The 25,078-nt window shown below is 40.8% G+C and overlaps 1 protein-coding gene across 3 annotated transcripts in view; it reads left to right on the top strand.

Annotated features, from left to right (window-relative positions):
* LOC140120912 (uncharacterized) overlaps positions 1–25,078 on the top strand; it is a 103,849-nt gene that overhangs the window by 24,841 nt on the left and 53,930 nt on the right. Inside the window, exon 1 of one of the 3 annotated variants that reach the window (XM_072139936.1) lies at positions 14,480–14,862. The exons of 1 other annotated variant lie outside the window; for it this stretch is intronic. In XM_072139936.1, the coding sequence (XP_071996037.1) occupies positions 14,794–14,862 (69 nt within the window). In that variant the 5' untranslated portion in view covers positions 14,480–14,793. Of the gene's footprint in view, positions 1–14,479; positions 14,863–22,499; positions 22,774–25,078 lie in introns of those variants that run through there. One more of the 3 variants, XM_072139935.1, reaches the window with a different exon arrangement.

Genomic DNA, 25,078 nt, shown 5'->3' with positions numbered 1-25,078 from the left:
ATTCTTGTACATAGAGGGCAGTATTATAGTAGTTATATTCTTGTACATAGGGGCAGTATTATAGTAGTTATATTCTTGTACATAGGGGGCAGTATTATAGTAGTTATATTCCTGTACATAGGGGGCAGTATTATAGTAGTTATATTCCTGTACATAGGGGCAGTATTATAGTAGTTATATTCCTGTACATAGGGGGCAGTATTATAGTAGTTATATTCCTGTACATAGGGGGCAGTATTATAGTAGTTATATTCCTGTACATAGGGGGCAGTATTATAGTAGTTATATTCGTGTACATAGGGGGCAGTATTATAGTAGTTATATTCTTGTACATAGGGGGCAGTATTATAGTAGTTATATTCATGTACATAGGGGGCAGTATTATAGTAGTTATATTCTTGTACATAGGGGGCAGTATTATAGTAGTTATATTCTAGTACATAGGGGGCAGTATTATAGTAGTTATATTCTTGTACATAGGGGGCAGTATTATAGTAGTTATATTCCTGTACATAGGGGGCAGTATTATAGTAGTTATATTCTTGTACATAGGGGGCAGTAGTATAGTAGTTATATTCTTGTACATAGGAGCAGTATTATAGTAGTTATATTCCTGTACATAGGGGGCAGTATTATAGTAGTTATATTCCTGTACATAGGGGGCAGTATTATAGTAGTTATATTCTTGTACATAGGGGGCAGTATTATAGTAGTTATATTCTTGTACATAGGAGGCAGTATTATAGTAGTTATATTCCTGTACATAGGGGGCAGTATTATAGTAGTTATATTCTTGTACATAGAGGACAGTATTATAGTAGTTATAGTCTTGTACATAGGGGGCAGTATTATAGTAGTTATATTCCTGTACATAGGGGGCAGTATTATAGTAGTTATATTCTTGTACATAGGGGCAGTATTATAGTAGTTATATTCTTGTACATAGGGGGCAGTATTATAGTAGTTATATTCTTGTACATAGGGGGCAGTATTATAGTAGTTATATTCTTGTACATAGAGGGCAGTATTATAGTAGTTATATTCTTGTACATAGGGAGCAGTATTATAGTAGTATTATTCCTGTACATAGGGAGCAGTATTATAGTAGTTATATTCCTGTACATAGGGGGCAGTATTATAGTAATTATATTCCTGTACATAGGGGGCAGTATTATAGTAGTTATATTCTTGTACATAGGGGGAAGTATTATAGTAGTTATATTCCTGTACATAGGGGGCAGTATTATAGTAGTTATATTCCTTTACATAGGGGACAGTATTATAGTAGTTATATCCTGTACATAGGGGGCAGTATTATAGTAGTTATATTCCTGTACATAGGGGACAGTATTATAGTAGTTATATTCTTGTACATAGGGGGAGTATTATAGTAGTTATATTCCTGTACATAGGGGGCAGTATTATAGTAGTTATTTTCCTGTACATAGGGGGCAGTATTATAGTAGTTATATTCTTGTACATAGGGGGCAGTATTATAGTAGTTATATTCCTGTACATAGGGGGCAGTATTATAGTAGTTATATTCCTTTACATAGGGGACAGTATTATAGTAGTTATATTCCTGTACATAGGGGGCAGTATTATAGTAGTTATATTCCTGTACATAGGGAGCAGTATTATAGTAGTTATATTCCTGTACATGGGGAGCAGTATTATAGTAGTTATATTCTTGTACATAGGGGGCAGTATTATAGTAGTTATATTCCTGTACATAGGGGGCAGTATTATAGTAGTTATATTCTTGTACATAGGGGGCAGTATTATAGTAGTTATATCCCTGTACATTGGGGGCAGTATTATAGTAGTTATATTTTTGTACATAGGGGCAGTATTATAGTAGTTATATTCTTGTACACAGGGGGCAGTAATATAGTAGTTATATCTCTGTACATTGGGGGCAGTATTATAGTAGTTATATTCTTGTACATAGAGGGCAGTATTATAGTAGTTATATTCCTGTACATAGGGGGCAGTATTATAGTAGTTATATTCCTGTACATAGGGAGCAGTATTATAGTAGTTATATTCCTGTACATAGGGGGCAGTATTATAGTAGTTATATTCCTGTACATAGGGGGCAGTATTATAGTAGTTATATTCTTGTACATAGGGGGCAGTATTATAGTAGTTATATTCCTGTACATAGGGGGCAGTATTATAGTAGTTATATTCTTGTACATAGGGGGCAGTATTATAGTAGTTATATTCCTGTACATAGGGGGCAGTATTATAGTAGTTATATTCCTGTACATAGGGGGCAGTATTATAGTAGTTATATTCTTGTACATAGGGGGCAGTATTATAGCAGTTATATTCCTGTACATAGGGGCAGTATTATAGTAGTTATATTCCTGTACATAGGGGGCAGTATTATAGTAGTTATATTCCTTTACATAGGGGGCAGTATTATAGTAGTTATATTCCTGTACATAGGGGCAGTATTATAGTAGTTATATTCCTGTACATAGGGGGCAGTATTATAGTAGTTATATTCTTGTACATAGGGGGCAGTATTATAGTAGTTATATTCATGTACATAGGGGGCAGTATTATAGTAGTTATATTCTTGTACATAGGGGCAGTATTATAGTAGTTATATTCTTGTACACAGGGGGCAGTATTATAGTAGTTATATTCTTGTACATAGAGGGCAGTATTATAGTAGTTATATTCTTGTACATAGGGGCAGTATTATAGTAGTTATATTCTTGTACATAGGGGGCAGTATTATAGTAGTTATATTCCTGTACATAGGGGGCAGTATTATAGTAGTTATATTCCTGTACATAGGGGCAGTATTATAGTAGTTATATTCCTGTACATAGGGGGCAGTATTATAGTAGTTATATTCCTGTACATAGGGGGCAGTATTATAGTAGTTATATTCCTGTACATAGGGGGCAGTATTATAGTAGTTATATTCGTGTACATAGGGGGCAGTATTATAGTAGTTATATTCTTGTACATAGGGGGCAGTATTATAGTAGTTATATTCATGTACATAGGGGGCAGTATTATAGTAGTTATATTCTTGTACATAGGGGGCAGTATTACAGTAGTTATATTCTAGTACATAGGGGGCAGTATTATAGTAGTTATATTCTTGTACATAGGGGGCAGTATTATAGTAGTTATATTCCTGTACATAGGGGGCAGTATTATAGTAGTTATATTCTTGTACATAGGGGGCAGTAGTATAGTAGTTATATTCTTGTACATAGGAGCAGTATTATAGTAGTTATATTCCTGTACATAGGGGGCAGTATTATAGTAGTTATATTCCTGTACATAGGGGGCAGTATTATAGTAGTTATATTCTTGTACATAGGGGGCAGTATTATAGTAGTTATATTCTTGTACATAGGAGGCAGTATTATAGTAGTTATATTCCTGTACATAGGGGGCAGTATTATAGTAGTTATATTCTTGTACATAGAGGACAGTATTATAGTAGTTATAGTCTTGTACATAGGGGGCAGTATTATGGTAGTTATATTCCTGTACATAGGGGGCAGTATTATAGTAGTTATATTCTTGTACATAGGGGCAGTATTATAGTAGTTATATTCTTGTACATAGGGAGCAGTATTATAGTAGTATTATTCCTGTACATAGGGAGCAGTATTATAGTAGTTATATTCCTGTACATAGGGGGCAGTATTATAGTAGTTACATTCTTGTACATAGGGGGCAGTATTATAGTAGTTATATTCTTGTACATAGGGAGCAGTATTATAGTAGTTATATTCTTGTACATAGGGGGCAGTATTATAGTAGTTATATTCCTGTACATAGGGGGCAGTATTATAGTGGTTATATTCCTGTACATAGGGGGCAGTATTATAGTGGTGATATTCTTGTACATAGGGGGCAGTATTACAGTCGCTATATTCTTGTACATAGGGGGCAGTATTATAGTAGTTATATTCCTGTACATAGGGAGCAGTATTATAGTAGTTATATTCTTGTACATAGGGGGCAGTATTATAGTAGTTATAGTCTTGTACATAGGGGGCAGTATTATAGTAGTTATATTCTTGTACATAGGGGGCAGTATTATAGTAGTTATATTCCTGTACATAGGGGGCAGTATTATAGTAGTTATATTCCTGTACATAGGGGGCAGTATTATAGTAGTTATATTCGTGTACATAGGGGGCAGTATTATAGTAGTTATATTCTTGTACATAGGGGGCAGTATTATAGTAGTTATATTCATGTACATAGAGGGCAGTATTATAGTAGTTATATTCTTGTACATAGGGGGCAGTATTACAGTAGTTATATTCTAGTACATAGGGGGCAGTATTATAGTAGTTATATTCTTGTACATAGGGGGCAGTATTATAGTAGTTATATTCCTGTACATAGGGGGCAGTATTATAGTAGTTATATTCTTGTACATAGGGGGCAGTAGTATAGTAGTTATATTCTTGTACATAGGAGCAGTATTATAGTAGTTATATTCCTGTACATAGGGGGCAGTATTATAGTAGTTATATTCCTGTACATAGGGGGCAGTATTATAGTAGTTATATTCTTGTACATAGGGGGCAGTATTATAGTAGTTATATTCTTGTACATAGGGGGCAGTATTATAGTAGTTATATTTCTGTACATAGGGGCAGTATTATAGTAGTTATATTCCTGTACATAGGGGGCAGTATTATAGCATTTATATTCTTGTACATAGGGGGCAGTATTATAGTAGTTATATTCCTGTACATAGGGGGCAGTATTATAGTAGTTATATTCCTGAACATAGGGGGCAGTATTATAGTAGTTATATTCCTGTACATAGGGGGCAGTATTATAGTAGTTATATTCCTGTGCATAGGGGGCAGTATTATAGTAGTTATATTCCTGTACATAGGGGCAGTATTATAGTAGTTATATTCCTATATATAGGGGGCAGTATTATAGTAGTTATATTCCTGTACATAGGGGCAGTATTATAGTAGTTATATTCTTGTACATAGGGGGCAGTATTATAGTAGTTATATTCCTGTACATAGGGGGCAGTATTATAGTAGTTATATTCCTGTACATAGGGGACAGTATTATAGTAGTTATATTCTTGTACATAGGGGGAGTATTATAGTAGTTATATTCCTGTACATAGGGGGCAGTATTATAGTAGTTATATTCCTGTACAAGGGGGCAGTATTATAGTAGTTATATTCTTGTACATAGGGGGCAGTATTATAGTAGTTATATTCCTGTACATAGGGGGCAGTATTATAGTAGTTATATTCCTTTACATAGGGGACAGTATTATAGTAGTTATATCCTGTACATAGGGGGCAGTATTATAGTAGTTATATTCCTGTACATAGGGAGCAGTATTATAGTAGTTATATTCTTGTACATAGGGGGCAGTATTATAGTAGTTATATTCCTGTACATAGGGGGCAGTATTATAGCAGTTATATTCCTGTACATAGGGGCAGTATTATAGTAGTTATATTCCTGTACATAGGGGCAGTATTATAGTAGTTATATTCCTGTACATAGGGGGCAGTGTTATAGTAGTTATATTCTTGTACATAGGGGGCAGTATTATAGTAGTTATATTCATGTACATAGGGGGCAGTATTATAGTAGTTATATTCTTGTACATAGGGGCAGTATTATAGTAGTTATATTCTTGTACACAGGGGGCAGTATTATAGTAGTTATATCCCTGTACATTGGGGGCAGTATTATAGTAGTTATATTCTTGTACATAGAGGGCAGTATTATAGTAGTTATATTCTTGTACATAGGGGCAGTATTATAGTAGTTATATTCTTGTACATAGGGGGCAGTATTATAGTAGTTATATTCCTGTACATAGGGGGCAGTATTATAGTAGTTATATTCCTGTACATAGGGGCAGTATTATAGTAGTTATATTCCTGTACATAGGGGGCAGTATTATAGTAGTTATATTCCTGTACATAGGGGGCAGTATTATAGTAGTTATATTCCTGTACATAGGGGCAGTATTATAGTAGTTATATTCGTGTACATAGGGGGCAGTATTATAGTAGTTATATTCTTGTACATAGGGGGCAGTATTATAGTAGTTATATTCCTGTACATAGGGGCAGTATTATAGTAGTTATATTCGTGTACATAGGGGGCAGTATTATAGTAGTTATATTCTTGTACATAGGGGGCAGTATTATAGTAGTTATATTCATGTACATAGGGGGCAGTATTATAGTAGTTATATTCTTGTACATAGGGGGCAGTATTATAGTAGTTATATTCTAGTACATAGGGGGCAGTATTATAGTAGTTATATTCTTGTACATAGGGGGCAGTATTATAGTAGTTATATTCCTGTACATAGGGGGCAGTATTATAGTAGTTATATTCTTGTACATAGGGGGCAGTAGTATGGTAGTTATATTCTTGTACATAGGAGCAGTATTATAGTAGTTATATTCCTGTACATAGGGGGCAGTATTATAGTAGTTATATTCCTGTACATAGGGGGCAGTATTATAGTAGTTATATTCTTGTACATAGGGGGCAGTATTATAGTAGTTATATTCTTGTACATAGGAGGCAGTATTATAGTAGTTATATTCCTGTACATAGGGGGCAGTATTATAGTAGTTATATTCTTGTACATAGAGGACAGTATTATAGTAGTTATAGTCTTGTACATAGGGGGCAGTATTATAGTAGTTATATTCTTGTACATAGGGGGCAGTATTATAGTAGTTATATTCTTGTACATAGAGGGCAGTATTATAGTAGTTATATTCTTGTACATAGGGAGCAGTATTATAGTAGTATTATTCCTGTACATAGGGAGCAGTATTATAGTAGTTATATTCCTGTACATAGGGGGCAGTATTATAGTAGTTATATTCTTGTACATAGGGGGCAGTATTATAGTAGTTATATTCTTGTACATAGGGAGCAGTATTATAGTAGTTATATTCTTGTACATAGGGAGCAGTATTATAGTAGTTATATTCCTGTACATAGGGGGCAGTATTATAGTAGTTATATTCCTGTACATAGTGGGCAGTATTATAGTAGTTATATTCTTGTACATAGGGGGCAGTATTACAGTCGCTATATTCTTGTACATAGGGGGCAGTATTATAGTAGTTATATTCCTGTACATAGGGAGCAGTATTATAGTAGTTATATTCTTGTACATAGGGGGCAGTATTATAGTAGTTATATTCTTGTACATAGGGGGCAGTATTATAGTAGTTATATTCTTGTACATAGGGGGCAGTATTATAGTAGTTATATTCCTGTACATAGGGGCAGTATTATAGTAGTTATATTCCTGTAGGGGGCAGTTTAATAGTAGTTATATTCCTGTACATAGGGGGCAGTATTATAGTAGTTATAGTCTTGTACATAGGGGGCAGTATTATAGTAGTTATATTCTTGTACATAGGGGGCAGTATTATAGTAGTTATATTCTTGTACATAGGGGGCAGTATTATAGTAGTTATATTCCTGTACATAGGGGCAGTATTATAGTAGTTATATTCCTGTAGGGGGCAGTTTAATAGTAGTTATATTCCTGTACATAGGGGGCAGTATTATAGTAGTTATATTCTTGTACATAGGGGGCAGTATTATAGTAGTTATATTCCTTTACATAGGGGGCAGTATTATAGTAGTTATATTCTTGTACATAGGGGGCAGTATTATAGTAGTTATATTCCTGTACATAGGGGGCAGTATTATAGTAGTTATATTCCTTTACATAGGGGACAGTATTATAGTAGTTATATCCTGTACATAGGGGGCAGTATTATAGTAGTTATATTCCTGTACATAGGGAGCAGTATTATAGTAGTTATATTCCTGTACATGGGGAGCAGTATTATAGTAGTTATATTCCTGTACATAGGGGGCAGTATTATAGTAGTTATATTTTTGTACATAGGGGGCAGTATTATAGTAGTTATATTCCTGTACATAGGGGGCAGTATTATAGTAGTTATAGTCTTGTACATAGGGGGCAGTATTATAGTAGTTATATTCTTGTACATAGGGGCAGTATTATAGTAGTTATATTCCTGTACATAGGGGCAGTATTATAGTAGTTATATTCCTGTAGGGGGCAGTTTAATAGCAGTTATATTCCTGTACATAGGGGGCAGTATTATAGTAGTTATATTCCTGTAGGGGGCAGTTTAATAGCAGTTATATTCTTGTACATAGGGGGCAGTATTATAGTAGTTATATTCTTGTACATAGGGGGCAGTATTATAGTAGTTATATTCCTGTACATAGGGGGCAGTTTAATAGTGGTTATATTCTTGTACATAGGAGGCAGTATTATAGTAGTTATAATCTTGTACATAGGGGGCATTATTATAGTAGTTATATTCCTGTACATAGGGGGCAGTATTATAGTAGTTATATTCCTGTACATAGGGGGCAGTATTATAGTAGTTATATTCCTGTACATAGGGGGCAGTATTATAGTAGTTATATTCCTGTACATAGGGGGCAGTATTATAGTAGTTATATTCCTATATATAGGGGGCAGTATTATAGTAGTTATATTCCTGTACATAGGGGCAGTATTATAGTAGTTATATTCTTGTACATAGGGGGCAGTATTATAGTAGTTATATTCTTGTACATAGGGGGCAGTATTATAGTAGTTATATTCTTGTACATAGGGGGCAGTATTATAGTAGTTATATTCTTATACATAGGGGCAGTATTATAGTAGTTATATTCCTGTACATAGGGGGCAGTATTATAGTAGTTATATTCCTGTACATAGGGGGCAGTATTATAGTAGTTATATTCCTGTACATAGGGGGCAGTATTATAGTAGTTATATTCCTGTACATAGGGGGCAGTATTATAGTAGTTATATTCCTGTACATAGGGGCAGTATTATAGTAGTTATATTCTTGTACATAGGGGGCAGTATTATAGTAGTTATATTCTTGTACATAGGGGGCAGTATTATAGTAGTTATATTCTTATACATAGGGGCAGTATTATAGTAGTTATATTCCTGTACATAGGGGGCAGTATTATAGTAGTTATATTCCTGTACATAGGGGGCAGTATTATAGTAGTTATATTCCTGTACATAGGGGGCAGTATTATAGTAGTTATATTCCTGTACATAGGGGGCAGTATTATAGTAGTTATATTCCTGTACATAGGGGCAGTATTATAGTAGTTATATTCTTGTACATAGGGGGCAGTATTATAGTAGTTATATTCTTGTACATAGGGGGCAGTATTATAGTAGTTATATTCTTATACATAGGGGCAGTATTATAGTAGTTATATTCCTGTACATAGGGGGCAGTATTATAGTAGTTATATTCCTGTACATAGGGGGCAGTATTATAGTAGTTATATTCCTGTACATAGGGGGCAGTATTATAGTAGTTATATTCCTGTACATAGGGGGCAGTATTATAGTAGTTATATTCCTGTACATAGGGGGCAGTATTATAGTAGTTATAGTCTTGTACATAGGGGCAGTATTATAGTAGTTATATTCTTGTACATAGGGGGCAGTATTATAGTAGTTATATTCTTGTACATAGGGGGCAGTATTATAGTAGTTATATTCTTGTACATAGGGGGCAGTATTATAGTAGTTATATTCTTGTACATAGGGGGCAGTATTATAGTAGTTATATTCTTATACATAGGGGCAGTATTATAGTAGTTATATTCCTGTACATAGGGGGCAGTATTATAGTAGTTATATTCTTGTACATAGGGGGCAGTATTATAGTAGTTATATTCTTGTACATAGGGGGCAGTATTATAGTAGTTATATTCTTGTACATAGGGGGCAGTATTATAGTAGTTATATTCTTATACATAGGGGCAGTATTATAGTAGTTATATTCCTGTACATAGGGGGCAGTATTATAGTAGTTATATTCCTGTACATAGGGGGCAGTATTATAGTAGTTATATTCCTGTACATAGGGGGCAGTATTATAGTAGTTATATTCCTGTACATAGGGGGCAGTATTATAGTAGTTATATTCCTGTACATAGGGGCAGTATTATAGTAGTTATATTCTTGTACATAGGGGGCAGTATTATAGTAGTTATATTCTTGTACATAGGGGGCAGTATTATAGTAGTTATATTCTTATACATAGGGGCAGTATTATAGTAGTTATATTCCTGTACATAGGGGGCAGTATTATAGTAGTTATATTCCTGTACATAGGGGGCAGTATTATAGTAGTTATATTCCTGTACATAGGGGGCAGTATTATAGTAGTTATATTCCTGTACATAGGGGGCAGTATTATAGTAGTTATATTCCTGTACATAGGGGCAGTATTATAGTAGTTATATTCTTGTACATAGGGGGCAGTATTATAGTAGTTATATTCTTGTACATAGGGGGCAGTATTATAGTAGTTATATTCTTATACATAGGGGCAGTATTATAGTAGTTATATTCCTGTACATAGGGGGCAGTATTATAGTAGTTATATTCCTGTACATAGGGGGCAGTATTATAGTAGTTATATTCCTGTACATAGGGGGCAGTATTATAGTAGTTATATTCCTGTACATAGGGGGCAGTATTATAGTAGTTATATTCCTGTACATAGGGGGCAGTATTATAGTAGTTATAGTCTTGTACATAGGGGCAGTATTATAGTAGTTATATTCTTGTACATAGGGGGCAGTATTATAGTAGTTATATTCTTGTACATAGGGGGCAGTATTATAGTAGTTATATTCTTGTACATAGGGGGCAGTATTATAGTAGTTATATTCTTGTACATAGGGGGCAGTATTATAGTAGTTATATTCTTATACATAGGGGCAGTATTATAGTAGTTATATTCCTGTACATAGGGGGCAGTATTATAGTAGTTATATTCTTGTACATAGGGGGCAGTATTATAGTAGTTATATTCTTGTACATAGGGGGCAGTATTATAGTAGTTATATTCTTGTACATAGGGGGCAGTATTATAGTAGTTATATTCCTGTACATAGGGGGCAGTATTATAGTAGTTATAATCTTCTACATAGGGGGCAGTATTATAGTAGTTATATTCCTGTACATGGGGAGCAGTATTATAGTAGTTATATTCCTGTACATAGGGAGCAGTATTGTTGTATTACTTTACAGGTTGTCTATCCCCTTCCCATGATCCTCTCTGTCAGCCATGTGAGCTGGTGCTGTGGATTCCTGATGGTGGGTGTATGGTAGTTGTAGTAGGTGCGGTGGGGGGGTCCTGTGGAGTAGATGTCAGGTTACAGCGGCTCCGCCCTCTTCCCATTACTCATCTGAGACCTGGAATGATATTAACCCTCTAAGCCCCATGTTATAGTGATTTGATAACTGACCCTTTAGATACCAGAGAACTTTAGGGATAATATAACTCGGTAAGTGCCGTGCAGGGTGTGTGGAGAGCTGGGTGTAGTGTTGTGTTGTGTCGCCCAGTGATCTAGGAGACGAGGGATTAGATTGTGGTGTCCCCGGGGATCGGGTCACCAGAACAAACGCAGCATTGACATCTTCTCTTCCCTCGTCTTATTGGATCCTCAGGACATTTTCCAGACGAGGCTTTGTGCCTGCTCTCCTGTCATACCCACAGCTGCTACTACAGAGCATCACCCAGCTCGCCACACACCCTGAAGGGCAGATCAGTATTAATGGATTGTAAGCTCCTATGGGGAGGAGGTCCGGTCAGACCCCAGCGTCAGGTGAGTTGTGCACCATGGTGCAGTATTATGTAGAGCATATGGCGGATTGTACATGATATATGTGTGATTATTGGTCTGCATATAAATAATGGCGCTATATATAGTACCTTTATAACCCCATCATATACTGTACACAAATAATGGGACCACAGTATATTATGTACACTACTAACCCATCAATTGTATACTGTATATACCGTATATGATGGGGTTATTCAGTGTTCATGATACAATGCTGTATACAGTATTGTATAGAGTGGGATTATTTATATGCATATGTACAGCATATTGCGGTATTATTTGTATACATGATCTAGCACCATGATGTATATGTACAGTATATGGCGGTGTTATTTGTATACATGATCTAGCACCATAATGTGTATGTACAGTATATGGCGGTATTATTTGTATACATGATCTAGCACCATGATGTGTGTGTGCAGTATATGGCGGTATTATTTGTATACATGATTTAGCACTATGACGTGTATGTGCAGTATATGGCGGTATTATTTGTATACATGATCTAGCACCATAATGTGTATGTACAGTATATGGCGGTATTATTTGTATACATGATCTAGCACTATGACGTGTATGTGCAGTATATGGCGGTATTATTTGTATACATGATCTAGCACTATGATGTGTATGTACAGCGTATGGCGGTATTATTTGTACACCTGATCTAGCACCATGATGTATATGTACAGTATATGGCGGTATTATTTGTATACATGATCTAGCACCATGATGTGTATGTACAGAGTATGGCGGTATTATTTGTATACATGATCTAGCACCATGATGTGTATGTACAGCGTATGGCGGTATTATTTGTACACCTGATCTAGCACCATGATGTATATGTACAGTACATGGCGGTATTATTTGTATACATGATCTAGCACCATGATGTATATGTACAGTATATGGCGGTATTATTTGTACACCTGGTCTAGCACTATGATGTGTATGTACAGCGTATGGCGGTATTATTTGTACACCTGATCTAGCACCATGATGTATATGTACAGTATATGGCGGTATTATTTGTATACATGATCTAGCACTATGACGTGTATGTGCAGCATATGGCGGTATTATTTGTATACATGATCTAGCACCATGATGTGTATGTACAGCGTATGGCGGTATTATTTGTATACATGATCTAGCACTATGATGTGTATGTACAGCGTATGGCGGTATTATTTGTACACCTGATCTAGCACCATGATGTATATGTACAGTATATGGCGGTATTATTTGTATACATGATCTAGCACCATGATGTGTATGTACAGAGTATGGCGGTATTATTTGTATACATGATCTAGCACCATGATGTGTATGTACAGCGTATGGCGGTATTATTTGTACACCTGATCTAGCACCATGATGTATATGTACAGTATATGGCGGTATTATTTGTATACATGATCTAGCACCATGATGTATATGTACAGTATATGGCGGTATTATTTGTATACATGATCTAGCACCATGATGTGTATGTGCAGTATATGGCGGTATTATTTGTATACATGATCTAGCACCATGATGTGTATATACAGAGTATGGCGGTATTATTTGTATACATGATCTAGCACCATGATGTGTATGTGCAGCATATGGCGGTATTATTTGTATACTTGATCTAGCACCATGATGTGTATGTGCAGCATATGGCGTTATTATTTGTATACATGATCTAGCACCATGATGTGTATGTACAGCGTATGGCGGTATTATTTGTATACATGATCTAGCACCATGATGTATATGTACAGTATATGGCGGTATTATTTGTGTACATGATCTAGCACAATGATTCATATGTACACTATATGGCGGTATTATTTGTACACCTGATCTAGCACCATGATGTATATGTACAGTATATGGCGGTATTATTTGTATACATGATCTAGCACCATGATGTGTATGTACAGAGTATGGCGGTATTATTTGTATACATGATCTAGCACCATGATGTGTATGTACAGCGTATGGCGGTATTATTTGTACACCTGATCTAGCACCATGATGTATATGTACAGTATATGGCGGTATTATTTGTATACATGATCTAGCACCATGATGTATATGTACAGTATATGGCGGTATTATTTGTATACATGATCTAGCACCATGATGTGTATGTGCAGTATATGGCGGTATTATTTGTATACATGATCTAGCACCATGATGTGTATATACAGAGTATGGCGGTATTATTTGTATACATGATCTAGCACCATGATGTGTATGTGCAGCATATGGCGGTATTATTTGTATACTTGATCTAGCACCATGATGTGTATGTGCAGCATATGGCGTTATTATTTGTATACATGATCTAGCACCATGATGTGTATGTACAGCGTATGGCGGTATTATTTGTATACATGATCTAGCACCATGATGTGTATGTACAGTATATGGCGGTATTATTTCTATACATGATCTAGCACAATGATTCATATGTACACTATATGGCGGTATTATTTGTGTACATGATCTAGCACTATGACGTGTATGTGCAGCATATGGCGGTATTACTTCTACCTCTTCTCCTGTTGTGTACAGTGAGACCTTTGGCCTCTGTTATAGTAGGGATCCCCTTTGCCTCGGCTCCTCTCATCCTATCACTCCTTCCTCGCCTCCTGCTATCACTTTCCCTTTAAGTGAAGGTCCGGCCTCCTGATACTGACACAGTTTCCCTTTGCCAACCAATCGTGTCCTGGGCTGAGCCTTGTGTTTGTAGCGAGTGTCACATTGCTAGAAGGCACAGACAGAGCGGCAGTGTGTGTGAGAGTGAGTGGGGATGACTGTGTGAGTGTGAGCGGGGGCCGCTATGGACCCCTCCGGACCATGAGCCCAGGAGATCGGGGGGCCGCGCTCCTCCACAAACACAACAACAAGTAACAATTTATCTAAAGAATTCCCAGAATTTTTGTAACTTTTGCTTTAGTTTTTTTCGGTCGGGTCCTTCTGATTTTTCACGATTTTTTTTTTTTTGTGTGATCCATGAGCCTTTAACCCCTTCCTCGCCCCTTGCGGATTTGTACAATGCTGAAGGTTTTAACCAAGAAGCTGAGGAAGCAGAGTCTGAGCGAGATCCAGCCCTATCAACTCAAGGTACCGCAAGGGTTTCCTAGGGAGGGGGGTTTGTTCTGCGCTGCTTTTCGTTACAGTGTGTCGGTTGGGTGCATTAGTCTATAGGCCGTGTCTTGGGGTGTATATAGGACCTCCTAGGCCTATAGAGAAGTCTCCAGACTACACAGGCCTGTATACAAGCTGCGGGCCTCCTCTCAGCAGATCTGGCCTATTGTGTCCGCATGGGAGCTGCGTACATGCCCCGGGGCCCGACTCCTCCGAGGCTTTTACATGTCCCCTTTCTGTATAATATCCTTCACTCCTGGACACACTGTAACGATTTTCAGCTGCGGCACAGCACCGATCCTCCTGTCACATTGTAACCTGTTGTGCAGGACACTTCCTGGTTTTGTTACAATGTGTCAGGGCAGTGTGGAGCATGTAGCGGGTCTCCTGGATGGTGAATCCTGGTGCCAGCAGCGTGGAACATGGGCACCATGATACTAGTTATGGAGGAGAAGCACACGGGGAACACCAGGTGGCGCCACACTCATAGGAAGTGTTAGGGGGATGGGCTTTTGTTTTTTGGAATTTTTGGATTTGGAGAAAGTTATAATGAAGTAAAGCGAAAGGGCGAATAATCAGGAAATGACTAGATCTCCGACCACAATGTGTCGTCTGTCATTGATAAGAGGAAGAAATCCAAACTCTCTGACTAAATATATATATATAGGGAGGGAGAGAGATCCTGACGTGGTAGGTTATATATATACAGAGAGCATGGATACTATATATACAGGGAGTAGCAGTGCGTGTGTATACAGGGAGTAGCAGTGTGTGAGTATACAGGGAGTAGCAGTGCGTGAGTATACAGCGAGTAGCAGTGCGTGTGTATACAGGGAGTAGCAGTGCGTGAGTATACAGCGAGTAGCAGTGCGTGTGTATACAGGGAGTAGCAGTGCGTGTGTGTATACAGCGAGTAGCAGTGCGTGTGTGTATACGGTGAGTAGCAGTGCGTGTGTGTATACGGTGAGTAGCAGTGCGTGTGTATACAGCGAGTAGCAGTGCGTGTGTATACAGCGAGTAGCAGTGCGTGTGTATACAGCGAGTAGCAGTGCGTGTGTATACAGCGAGTAGCAGTGCGTGTGTATACAGGGAGTAGCAGTGCGTGTGTGTATACAGCGAGTAGCAGTGCGTGTGTGTATACGGCGAGTAGCAGTGCGTGTGTATACAGGGAGTAGCAGTGCGTGTGTGTATACGGCGAGTAGCCGTGTGTGTGTGTATACGGCGAGTAGCAGTGCGTGTGTGTATACAGCGAGTAGCAGTGCCTGTGTGTATACAGCGAGTAGCAGTGTGTGTATATACAGTGAGTAGCAGTGTGTGTGTGTATACAGCGAGTAGCAGTGTGTGTATATACAGTGAGTAGCAGTGCGTGTGTATACAGTGAGTAGCAGTGCCTGTGTATACAGCGAGTAGCAGTGCGTGTATATACAGCGAGTAGCAGTGCGTGTATATACAGCGAGTAGCAGTGCCTGTGTATACAGCGAGTAGCAGTGCGTGTGTATACAGCGAGTAGCAGTGTGTGTATATACAGTGAGTAGCAGTGTGTGTATATACAGTGAGTAGCAGTGTGTGTATATACAGTGAGTAGCAGTGCGTGTATATACAGCGAGTAGCAGTGCGTGTATATACAGCGAGTAGCAGTGCCTGTGTATACAGCGAGTAGCAGTGTGTGTATATACAGCGAGTAGCAGTGTGTGTATATACAGCGAGTAGCAGTGTGTGTATATACAGCAAGTAGCAGTGTGTGTATATACAGTGAGTAGCAGTGTGTGTATATACAGTGAGTAGCAGTGTGTGTGTATACAGTGAGTAGCAGTGTGTGTGTATACAGCGAGTAGCAGTGTGTGTGTATACAGCGAGTAGCAGTGTGTGTATATACAGTGAGTAGCAGTGCGTGTGTATACAGCGAGTAGCAGTGCCTGTGTATACAGCGAGTAGCAGTGCGTGTATATACAGCGAGTAGCAGTGCGTGTATATACAGCGAGTAGCAGTGTGTGTATATACAGTGAGTAGCAGTGCGTGTGTATACAGCGAGTAGCAGTGCGTGTGTATACAGGGAGTAGCAGTGCCTGTGTATACAGGGAGTAGCAGTGCGTGTTTATACAGCGAGTAGCAGTGCGTGTATATACAGCGAGTAGCAGTGCCTGTGTATACAGCGAGTAGCAGTGCCTGTGTATACAGCGAGTAGCAGTGCGTGTGTATATACAGCGAGTAGCAGTGTGTGTATATACAGCGAGTAGCAGTGCGTGTATATACAGCGAGTAGCAGTGCGTGTATATACAGCGAGTAGCAGTGCCTGTGTATACAGCGAGTAGCAGTGTGTGTATATACAGCGAGTAGCAGTGTGTGTATATACAGCGAGTAGCAGTGTGTGTATATACAGCAAGTAGCAGTGTGTGTATATACAGTGAGTAGCAGTGTGTGTATATACAGTGAGTAGCAGTGTGTGTGTATACAGTGAGTAGCAGTGTGTGTGTATACAGCGAGTAGCAGTGTGTGTATATACAGTGAGTAGCAGTGCGTGTGTATACAGCGAGTAGCAGTGCCTGTGTATACAGCGAGTAGCAGTGCGTGTATATACAGCGAGTAGCAGTGCGTGTATATACAGCGAGTAGCAGTGTGTGTATATACAGTGAGTAGCAGTGCGTGTGTATACAGCGAGTAGCAGTGCGTGTGTATACAGGGAGTAGCAGTGCCTGTGTATACAGCGAGTAGCAGTGCGTGTTTATACAGCGAGTAGCAGTGCGTGTATATACAGCGAGTAGCAGTGCCTGTGTATACAGCGAGTAGCAGTGCCTGTGTATACAGCGAGTAGCAGTGCGTGTGTATATACAGCGAGTAGCAGTGTGTGTATATACAGTGAGTAGCAGTGTGTGTATATACAGCGAGTAGCAGTGCGTGTATATACAGCGAGTAGCAGTGCCTGTGTATACAGCGAGTAGCAGTGTGTGTATATACAGTGAGTAGCAGTGTGTGTATATACAGTGAGTAGCAGTGTGTGTGTATACAGTGAGTAGCAGTGTGTGTGTATACAGTGAGTAGCAGTGCCTGTGTATACAGCGAGTAGCAGTGCGTGTATATACAGCTAGTAGCAATGTGTGTGTATACGGCGAGTAGCAGTGCGTGTGTGTATACGGCGAGTAGCAGTGCGTGTGTGTATATGGCGAGTAGCAGTGCGTGTGTGTGTACAGGGAGTAGCAGTGCGTGTGTGTGTACAGGGAGTAGCAGTGCGTGTGTGTATACGGCGAGTAGCAGTGCGTGTGTATACGACGAGTTGCAGTGCGTGTGTATACGACGAGTAGCAGTGCGTGTGTATACGACGAGTAGCAGTGCGTGTGTATACGGCGAGTAGCAGTGCGTGTGTGTATACGGCGAGTAGCAGTGCCTGTGTATACAGCGAGTAGCAGTGCGTGTGTGTATACGGCGAGTAGCAGTGCGTGTGTGTATACGGCGAGTAGCAGTGCGTGTGTGTATACGGCGAGTAGCAGTGCGTGTGTATACGGCGAGTAGCAGTGCGTGTGAATACAGGGAGTAGCAGTGCGTGTGTGTATACGGCGAGTAGCAGTGCCTGTGTATACAGCGAGTAGCAGTGCGTGTGTGTATACGGCGAGTAGCAGTGCGTGTGTGTATACGGCGAGTAGCAGTGCGTGTGTGTATACGGCGAGTAGCAGTGCGTGTGTGTATACGGCGAGTAGCAGTGCGTGTGTATACGGCGAGTAGCAGTGCGTGTGAATACAGGGAGTAGCAGTGCGTGTATAGGTGAGTAGGTACATTATAAGTACAGTATGGTATATACATATATAGTCCACAGCAGCACAATGTCCAGAGTTCCCTACAAGGGGGTGCAGAGGTCTCAGAGTCCGGGGTGGGAAGCCATGTGTGCAAAAAAAAATCCAAAAATGAAGCCACACCCCAGATCTAAGAAGGTAAAAGTGAAGAAGAGGTTATTCCAAACCTGGGGAAGCAGTGAGTAGTTCTGTGTGTACTCATGTAGTATATATGGTGTATACACATAGTAGGAGCAGTATATACATGGCTGCAGGTCACATATCTCCAGATTCTGGCCCCCACCTAAATCTATAGGCCCCGCCCATGACGCGCTGCCCTGTATACCCGCAGGATCTGTCACCAGACGCCATACACCCTTACACTGCAGCGGGTACAGCGCCATCGCCTGCAGCGTTACATAGAGTCAGTAAAAACTGACATGATAAGATGGACAGACTGCTGCAGGAATCTTCTATCTCACCAGTATATAAATAAAGCACTGGAAAACATCCTATTATTTGCAGCAGTGCGTCTCCCTCAGCTTCTCTTCCTCTCCGTAGACTGTGTGCTGCAGCAGATTAGGAGGGAGAGGAGGAGGACACTGCCGCTGCAGATAACACTATGTAACACTAAGTATCTATGTATTAGTTTCTCTTCCTCCCCCTTCCCTCTCCATAGACTCTGTGCTGCAGAAAATTATGACAAAGAGGAGGAGGAAACTCCCGCTGCAGGTAACACTGAGTATCTGTGTCTCATCTTCTCCTCCTCCTTACTTCTCCATAGACTGTGTGCTTCAGCAGATTAGGAGAGAGAGGAGGAGGAAACTCCCGCTGCAGGTAACACTGAGTATCTGTGTCTCATCTTCTCCTCCTCCTTACTTCTCCATAGACTGTGTGCTTCAGCAGATTAGGAGAGAGAGGAGGAGGAAACTCCCGCTGCAGGTAATACTGAGTATCTATATTTCAGCTTGTCTTCCTCCTCCTCCTTCCCTCTCCATAGACTGTGTGCTGCAGCAGATTAGGAGGGAGAGGAGGAGGACACTCCCGCTGCAGATAATACTGAGTATCTATGTCTCAGCTTGTCTTCCTCCTCCCCCTACCCTCTCCATAGACTGTGTGCTGCAGCAGATTAGGAAGGAGAGAAGGAGGAAACTCCCGCTGCAGGTAACACTGAGTATCTATGTCTTATCTTCTTTTCCTCCTCCTTTCCTCTCCGTAGACTGTGTGCTGCAGCAGATTAGGAAGGAGAGAAGGAGGAAACTCCTGCTGCAGGTAACACTGAGTATCTATGTCTTATCTTCTTCTCCTCCTCCTTCCCTCTCCATAGACTGTGTGCTGCAGCAGATTAGGAGGGAATGGAGGAGGACACTCCCGCTGCAGGTAACACTGAGTATCTATGTCTCAGCTTGTCTTCCTCCTCCCCCTTCCTCTCCATAGACTGTGTGCTGCAGCAGATTAGGAGGGAGAGGATGAGGACACTCCCGCTGCAGATAATACTGAGTATCTATGTCTCAGCTTGTCTTCCTCTTCCCCCTACCCTCTCCATAGACTGTGTGCTGCAGCAGATTAGGAAGGAGAGAAGGAGGAAACTCCCGCTGCAGGTAACACTGAGTATCTATGTCTTATCTTCTTTTCCTCCTCCTTCCCTCTCCATAGACTGTGTGCTGCAGCAGATTAGGAAGGAGAGAAGGAGGAAACTCCTGCTGCAGGTAACACTGAGTATCTATGTCTCAGCTTGTCTTCCTCCTCCCCCTTCCTCTCCATAGACTGTGTGCTGCAGCAGATTAGGAGGGAGTGGAGCAGGAAACTCCTGCTGCAGGTAACACTGAGTATCTATGTCTCAGCTTGTCTTCCTCCTCCCCCTTCCTCTCCATAGACTGTGTGCTGCAGCAGATTAGGAGGGAGTGGAGCAGGAAACTCCTGCTGCAGGTAACACTGAGTATCTATGTCTCAGCTTGTCTTCCTCCTCCCCCTTCCTCTCCATAGACTGTGTGCTGCAGCAGATTAGGAGGGAGTGGAGGAGGACACTCCCGCTGCAGGTAACATTGAGTATCTGTGTCTTAGCTTCTTCTCCTCCTCCTTCCTCTCCATAGACTGTGTGCTGCAGCGTCTCTGCTTCTTTTAGCTTCCCTGCTTCCCCTCCCCCTCCCCTCTCCTTTGACCTCTATGATCTTACCCTGTAGTGAGAAGTTTAGGATGGAAAGTCCTAGAACTTTGCACCAGACTTTGTCTCATTTCCTCATAATTCTTTAGGTCCTTGACTTCTCATTGAATTGAAACAGAGAAACGTCCTGATACTTGTCACAGCTGTGGGTTTGTTACAGTTGCATTCGGGCCGTGCAGCCTGCATTTGATATTGCAGTGTATGCACTGTGCTGATACATTGTAACAAATTATAAGAGCCGGAGAGAAAATGGATCTGGACTTCCCTTTGTAAGACTGAAGACCTGTGACTGCTGCAGGATTGAGGTCACCGCCCCTTTAAGAGCCTCCTGTCTGCTGCGGTGACCTCTGCTCCTGCGCTTCCTGAACATATGGCCCGTGTTTGCTTATGTATAACGGCCCCGCATGTCACATGCATAATACCGCCATCTTGTCAGAGCTGTGTATAGGGGGTGGGGAGCACTCACCTACCTCTAGCAATGGCCACTTACCTGGGGAGGCCCCCAGCAGTCACTATGTTGTCATGTGAAAGTACGGACATTGCAAGAAATTATGAACATCAAGAGTTTTTAGCAGGAAATACATACACCAGACCCTTAATTTTTTCGGATCTCATGCGGACCCCAGACCAGACCCCAAAACATCCCAATCTATTCATTCTCCTATACGTTTGGACCTTACACCAGACCCCTAACCTTATTTGGACCCCCAGATCCTACCCCTAAACTCTCTCAGACCCAAGACACTGGTCCTATGCTTGATTAAACCCCAGACCATTCACCTTCTTCAGACCTTTGGACCCAGACCCCCCAGATTCATTCCCACCCAATATTAGACATTGTAGATTCATACACCCTGACCTTTCACCCTAAACTCTCTCAGACCCAAGACACTGGTCCTATGCTTATGTAAACCCCAGACCATTCACCTTCTTCAGACCTTTGGACCCAGATTCATTCCCACCCAATATTAGACATTGTAGATTCATACACCCTGACCTTTCACCCTAAACTCTCTCCGACCCCAGACACTGCTTCTACGCTTATTTAGACCCCAGACCATTCACCATATTCAGACCTATGGACCCCAAACCAGACGCCTAAACTTCTTCCGACCCAATATTAGACATTGAAACCTATTCATACATTTTGACCCTTGACCCCTAAACTCATTCAGACCCCACATCACACACTCAGACCCCAAACACTGCTCCAGATTTATTTAAACCCCAGACTCCTACTTTATTATTCAGACCCCCGGACCACAAACATAAACTGATTTACACCCCAGAACAGAACCTAGACCCATTCACACTTCAGGGTGAATTGGACCCCAAACCAGATTTTGAAACTCATTGTACCCATTAACTCATTCAAAACCGACCTCTACAGTTTTGTGGACCCCTGGGCCCCTTATTTAAGGTGAAACCACACCCTAAGTGATTTTAAACCCCAAAATGTATTTGTATCCCTACGGTCATAATCTTGCACAGAACAGGAAGTGTTGTCATAGGGACACTGGAATGTCACCTGCAATTCCAGGCACAACCTGAGGGCAGTTGTGGCGCTGTTAATGTAGCTCTGTTGTTCTAATCCTGTACCTCCCCCCCCCCCCCATCTGGGGCACAGTCACATCATGGGGGCCAATCTGCGGCATGTGAGGGAGTGATATATGATTTGGGAGGTTACTGCAGCTTTGGATGTGAATGGAGTAGAAAACTGCAACAACAAAATAATAAGAAACCAAAGATTTATAATTTGATACAAAAAGATTCCAAATGTCCTGAATTATCACTTGTGTCCCCTTCCCCGGGGGGTCTCCTGCCCCCACATGTGCTGAGCAGCGAACGGTGACTTTATGTAATGAGCCCCCCATGTCCATTCACCTGGAGACGGCGAGAGATAAATCCGGTTTATCCGAGGTCGCAGGATTAGAGCTGAAACGGGATCACGGCTTCCAGGTATTTTCCTCCAGCAGAGCCGGGCCAGGGATTTACTGTATGAAACATACACAGGGTCCCTATGACAACACTTCTTGTCCCTTTGCTCTGGCAGCTTTGTCATAGGGGCGTTCAGCGGGATATAGATCAGTATTCATCCTCCATAGATCGGTGTCCCGGATGAAGAAGTACACTACTATGTCCCTATGACAAACCCTACAGTGCCAGCACAGTACAGGGCATACAGTGTCTATAATCTTATCTAATATACATCAGAAATGGCGCATAGGGTGTTGTAATAAGGGTTAAAGCCACTTCAAGCTGTCTAGGGGGAGCTCAGGAGATTACTACATACTGTATATACAGCCACCACTAGGGGGAGCTCAGGAGATTACTACATACTGTATATACACCACCACTAGGGGGAGCTCAGGAGATTACTACATACTGTATATACAGCCACCACTAGGAAGAGCTCATGAGATTACTACATACTGTATATACAGCCACCACTAGGGGGAGCTCAGGAGATTACTACATACTGTATATACAACCACCACTAGGGGGAGCTCAGGAGATTACTATATACTGTATATACAGCCACCACTAGGAGGAGCTCAGGGGATTACTACATACTGTATATACAGCCACCACTAGGGGGAGCTCTGGAGATTACTACATACTGTATATACAGCCACCACTAGGGGGAGCTCAGGAGATTACTACATACTGTATATACAGCCACCACTAGGGGGAGCTCAGGAGATTACTACATACTGTATATACAGCCACCACTAGGGGGAGCTCAGGAGATTACTACATACTGTATATACAGCCACCACTAGAGGGAGCTCAGGAGATCACTACATACTGTATATACAGCCACCACTAGGGGGAGCTCAGGAGATCACTACATACTGTATATACAGCCACCACTAGGGGGAGCTCAGGAGATTACTACATACTGTATATACACCACCACTAGGGGGAGCTCAGGAGATTACTACATACTGTATATACACCACCACTAGGGGGAGCTCAGGAGATTACTACATACTGTATATACAGCCACCACTAGGGGGAGTTCAGGAGATTACTACATACTGTATATACAGCCACCACTAGGGGGAGCTCAGGAGATCACTACATACTGTATATACACCACCACTAGGAGGAGCTCAGGAGATTACTACATACTGTATATACAGCCACCACTAGGGGGAGCTCAGGAGATTACTACATACTGTATATACAGTCACCACTAGGGGCAACTCAGGGGATTACTACATATTGTATATACAGCCACCACTAGGAGGAGCTCAGGAGATTACTACATACTGTATATACAGCCACCACTAGGCGGAGCTCATGAGATTACTACATACTGTATATACAGCCACCACTAGGGGGAGCTCAGGAGATTACTATATACTGTATATACAGCCACCACTAGGGGGAGCTCAGGAGATCACTACATACTGTATATACACCACCACTAGGAGGAGCTCAGGAGATTACTACATACTGTATATACAGCCACCACTAGAGGGAGCTCAGGAGATGACTGCATATTGTATATACAGCCACCACTAGGAGGAGCTCAGGAGATTACTACATACTGTATATACAGCCACCACTAGGAGGAGCTCAGGAGATTACTACATACTGTATATACAGCCACCACTAGGGGCAACTCAGGGGATTAATACATACTGTATATACACCACCACTAGGAGGAGCTCAGGAGATTACTACATACTGTATATACAACCACCACTAGGGGGAGCTCAGGAGATTACTACATACTGTATATACAGTCACCACTAGGGGCAACTCAGGGGATTACTACATATTGTATATACAGCCACCACTAGGAGGAGCTCAGGAGATTACTACATACTGTATATACAGCCACCACTAGGCGGAGCTCATGAGATTACTACATACTGTATATACAGCCACCACTAGGGGGAGCTCAGGAGATTACTACATACTGTATATACAACCACCACTAGGGGGAGCTCAGGAGATTACTACATACTGTATATACAGTCACCACTAGGGGCAACTCAGGGGATTACTACATATTGTATATACAGCCACCACTAGGAGGAGCTCAGGAGATTACTACATACTGTATATACAGCCACCACTAGGGGGAGCTCAGGAGATTACTACATACTGTATATACAGCCACCACTAGGGGGAGCTCAGGAGATTACTATATACTGTATATACAGCCACCACTAGGAGGAGCTCAGGAGATTACTACATACTGTATATACAGCCACCACTAGGGGCAACTCAGGGGATTAATACATACTGT

Source organism: Engystomops pustulosus, chromosome 3, assembly GCF_040894005.1.
Source record: "Engystomops pustulosus chromosome 3, aEngPut4.maternal, whole genome shotgun sequence".
In the NCBI taxonomy this organism is placed as follows: Eukaryota; Metazoa; Chordata; class Amphibia; order Anura; family Leptodactylidae; genus Engystomops; species Engystomops pustulosus.
This window is presented reverse-complemented; position numbering and strand designations above follow the sequence as displayed.